This window comes from Oratosquilla oratoria, chromosome 31 (genome assembly GCF_046742065.1).
Source record: "Oratosquilla oratoria isolate Oo_2021 chromosome 31, ASM4674206v1, whole genome shotgun sequence".
Classification (NCBI taxonomy): domain Eukaryota; kingdom Metazoa; phylum Arthropoda; class Malacostraca; order Stomatopoda; family Squillidae; genus Oratosquilla; species Oratosquilla oratoria.
The window spans coordinates 29,545,178-29,550,177 of NC_134807.1; the positions used below are offsets into that span (position 1 = coordinate 29,545,178).

The following is a 5,000-nucleotide window of genomic DNA, read 5'->3' on the forward strand; positions in this document are numbered from 1 at the left end:
ACACACACACACACACACATAAAGAGAGAGAGAGAGAAAGAGAGAAATAGAGAGAGAGAAATAAACAGAAGAGAGAAAGAGACTGAAAGTGAGTGAGTTATCTATGGTGTATGAACTCCTGTTGAAAAGATGCTCCGATGTATCAAACAGAAAACTGGTTCTTGTCTAGATTTGCTACTTTCACATTGAAGCATCATCGTGCATGTGTTGATGTTGTTATGGAATGTAATTTCACTGGGCTTCTATCCTTGAAGCAACATCGCGTCACTGTTTTGCGTTTTCATATGTTTCGTGTGTTGATTTAGTTGAGGATTATTTGCAAATACGTAAATGAATAGCTACCTCCCTGGAGGCCTTTTTGGTATATATTTAGATAGTACAGATGAGCATATATAGATCAGTAACTCGTCCTTATATTTTTTAAGGAGTTTATTGTACATACACCACATAGTTTTATGATTTTGTAGTCTTTTTTTTTCATCATACTTCATTTGTAACTACTATACATTTCCGGGGATGTGCGTACCTCTGCTAAATGAAACAACATACAGTTTACCAAAGCAATTTCTAAACTGTGTACCCTCGCAATCAACAGACACTCATGCATTCCAGTTTCATCCTGGGCACATTCTTACTTGAACAATATTGTTGTGCCTGTATTAAACGATGGACGAGTCACCTTTTTTAACGCTTATTTACTTGTTTCTCCAATGCAGTTGGCCCCGAGAACGTGAATGTCCGTGGTCTTCAGGGCCCTTTGTCAGCTGGGCAGGTCCACCAGGTTGAATGCGAGTCTCGAGGGAGCCGACCACCGGCCGTACTCACTTGGTGGCTGGACGGCGAGATGCAGAAGTCTCTCTCACACATGGTGAGTCTAACTATAATGTTTATTGAGTGCTGTTTCCTCTCATCGAGGTCGGGAGAATTCCAGGAGGAACGCGATAAACAAGAAGGAAAATGAAGACGGAATTCCAGTCCTACCTTCTTGTCTGCTTCAAATATGTACCCTCAACCACCTTCTCTCTCCCCTCCTTTCTCTCTCTCTCTCTCTCTCTCTCTCTCTCTCTCTCTCTCTCTCTCTCTCTCTCTCTCTCTCTCTCTCTCCCTCCCGCCCTCCCTCTCTCTCTCTCTCTCTCTCTCTCTCTCTCTCTCTCTCTCTCTCTCTCTCTCTCTCTCTCTCTGTCTCTCTCTTTCCTCTCTCAGTCTCTCTCTCTTTCTCTCTCTCTCACTCTCTCTCTCTCTCTCTCTCTCTCTCTCTCTCTCTCTCTCTCTCTCTCTCTCTCTCTCTCTCTCTCTCTCTCTCTCTCTCTCTCTCTCTCGCTCTCTTGCTCTCTCTTTCTCTCCCTGTGTGTATGTATATTACTTCAACTTCTACACTCATACGTGTTTTAATTTGTATAAACCATTCTGTCTCCCAGTGCACCTGTCCACCTACTATTCCATCAACCTATCCATCCATCTGTTCATCTATCCATCTATCCATCTACCTCTATATCCATCTGTCTATTTATCCATCTATCCATTTATACATCCACACATCTCTCCATTTATACATCCACATATCTATCCATTTTTTCATCTATCCACCTACCCATCTATCCACATACCCATCTATCCATCTACCCATCTATCTACCTACCCATTTATCTATCCATCCATACAATCCATCTCTCTACCTACAACAGGGAAATACGACAGGATGCATTGTTTATGTATATTTTTGAAAACATTAAGATAATTTCTAACCAACAAAATATTGTATCCCTGATATAGATTATATTTCAATAAATTGTAGCAATTTTCAGATTCCAGCAGAGTCTTGCAAATATTCTAAAATCTATGGAACCCTTTAAAGGAATTCTAAGTAGCTGAGTAGTGCATCCCTGATCGAGATCGTAATTCAATGGGTCGTTGCAACTTTCAGACTTCAGCAGAATTTTTCAAATATTCGAAAACTTGGGGAACCCTTTAGATGAATTCTAAGTAGGCACCATAAATATTTCATCCAATATCTAGATTGTATTTTGAAAAGGTCGAAGTAGCTAGGATTCGACACTCACGTAAATACGATTGTGAGGCCTCAACATCACCTAAATCTTGATGCTTTTATGGAAATTAATTTTTGGTAAGAAAAGACAGTCTCCACAAGGTCACGGGACGCTGCAGACTTTTGCAAACATTTGAATCAAAACTTTACTCAGGGAAAACTTTCATGAATACATATTTTCGTTTACATGGTAATTACCCTTTCCCTGAGATCAGATGTCCGTGGAAGATTTGCTCGAACGGTTTTACGACCACAAATGAACGAAGACTTCAGCATTTTTCAAATGAGTAAATCATCATTGAGCACCTAGGGTGTTATTAAACACGCCTGGAAAGTAAATATTTAGACGTTTATAGACTGATCAGGCAAATATTGGAATTCTTCATTTGGAGTTAGAATCATTCGTACTTGTAAGCAAGGTAATGGGTAAAGATTTTGTCGAGTAAGGTTTGTATAAGCCTTCTGCTCGAATAAGGTACGGAAGCTATAGTCGTACCATATGCGAATCGGTTTTTGAAAGAATCTTTAATCAAAATAATATTTATACATATCATTATTTTATTTTTTTCTTATTTATTTATCTATTTATTCATTTATATATCTATTTATTCATTTATTTATTCATACACTTATTTTTTTATTACTATTATTATTATTATTATTTTGACTTATTTTTTTCTCTCTATGACTCCTCTTCTGTGATTGTGGTGGTGGTGGTAGACACGGTGGTGGTAGGGGTAGTGAGTGTGGTTGACACGGTATGGTAAGGATGGTGATCGTTATGGTGTAGGTGGCGGCTGTAGTGGAGGTGGTAGTGGTGCCTATGACGATGACAATAGAGATGACTTTAGTGATGACGATGACGATGACGATGACCATGACGATGACGATGACGATGACGATGACGATGACAATGACGATGACAATGACCTTGACGATGACGATGCAGATGACGATGACGATGACAATGACAATGACAATGACAATGACAATGACAATGACAATGACTATGACTATGACTATGACTATGACTATGACTATGACGATGACGATGACGATGACGATGACGATGACGATGACCTTGACAATGACCTTGACAATGACCTTGACAATGACCTTGACGATGACGATGCAGATGACGATCATGATAATGAAAGATATAATTTCAATCCCGTTGGCTATTCAGGGATCTAGAAATGATCTCATAAGTCTTTCCAGCCCCAAATCCTGGAAACCTAGAGCGAGCACAAAGGGCAGTCGTACTGGAACTGGAACGCGAGCGAATAAGACTTCTTAATCCCCACCAAAGTTGCTGACGGCGAGCTCGAAGCAAAATCCTTCCTTTACGCCTCAGTACAAGAAGTTCTTGGGATTTTCATCCCTTGTGGCTCAGTGAGAGAGAAAAAGCTATAAGGTGGCTCATTTCATGACAAAGTTTATCTTCACAACTCACAAACAAAAGTACAGCCATAAGGATCGACATGAGTAGATTAAACAAAAGTAGCTCACTATGTTTGTGTGTCTATATACTTACTCAGGTCTACTATATTTTCTCTTTGTTTTTATGTACCTAAGTAATTCAGACCCTGCAATATGCATATCTACACATACACACACTAACACACACACACAAACATACACATACGACTCGATGGCGCGGCTGGTAGAGTTTCCGGTTGTCACTACGGAGGTCCGGGTTCGAACCCCGCCCAGGGCTAAAATAATTTCAGTATCGCTACGCTACGAGTTGTTACTCCAACTCTCGTGGATGGGGAGTTTGTGTGTGCGCTTGTAAGGTCACAGCATTACCCATAGATCGGTCATATATAAGCTCTGAGTTTTGATATCGGAGGGGAAATAGTTCTCAATCACGAGTCCAACACGTGATCCAAGATCATGGTGAATCACACACACACAAACACAAACACACACACACACACACACACACACACACACACACACACACACACACACACACACACACACACACACAAACACACACACACACACACACACACACACACACACACACACACACACACACACACACACAAATATATATATATATATATATATATATATATATATATATGTATATATATATATATATATATATATATATATACATATATGCGTGTATGTGTGTGTGTGTGTGTGTGTGTGTGTGTGTGTGTGTGTGTGTGTGTGTATGTGTGTGTGTATGTGTGTGTGTGTGTGTGTGTGTGTGTGTGTGTGTGTGTGTGTGTGTGTGTGTGTGTGTGTGTGTGTGTGAGTGTGTGTATGTGTGTTTGTTTGGCTATATATATATATATATATATATATATATATATGTATGTATATATATATATATATATATATATTGATAAGTATTTTAGACAAATTATTTGGATGATGGAGAACATAAACACAGGGGAAGGCTCGGAACCCTAAACACTCTAACGTTTCGTTTGCGTAGAACTTCTTCAGAGAGTGTATGTAGAACTGCAATTGAAGTTTATGTACTAAATCTAATTATCTTTTCGGACACTTGGGAAAGGTCGTTTTTCTGGCGTGTTTTAGAATTAAAATACTAGTTTCTTTAGCTAAATTAATAAACCCTCCTCGATGATTCGATGAATTATTAGTTGAAATATATGCTGATTCAACAATTCTTCTAGTGAATTTATCAAAACCTTTATGTAGCACTTCAGCTTCTCTCCAGTTTGGTAAATGATCAAATTTTTCCGCATGAACTACTAAAGAATTAGATGTCCTATGTGCTTTTATGTCGTTTTTATGTTCATAAATTCTTTTTTCTAATCCTCTTGACGATTAGCCAAAATAAGCCATTGAGCAACTATTGCACGGGATTTGGTATACGATGCTGTTTTTGGAATTGGTTCTCTTTTCGGAAGTCTTTATTAAATCACCTATCCTCTTGTTAGTTATTCTAGCTATGTTTATACCTGATTTT

At 38.8% G+C, this 5,000-nt stretch overlaps 1 protein-coding gene across 1 annotated transcript in view; it reads left to right on the plus strand.

Moving 5' to 3' along the window:
- Window positions 1–5,000, plus strand: part of LOC143041576 (protein turtle homolog B-like) — a 238,464-nt gene that overhangs the window by 158,538 nt on the left and 74,926 nt on the right. Inside the window, exon 6 of the mRNA XM_076213586.1 lies at window positions 717–868. Coding sequence (XP_076069701.1) covers window positions 717–868 — 152 coding nt within the window. The remainder of the gene's footprint in view (window positions 1–716; window positions 869–5,000) is intronic.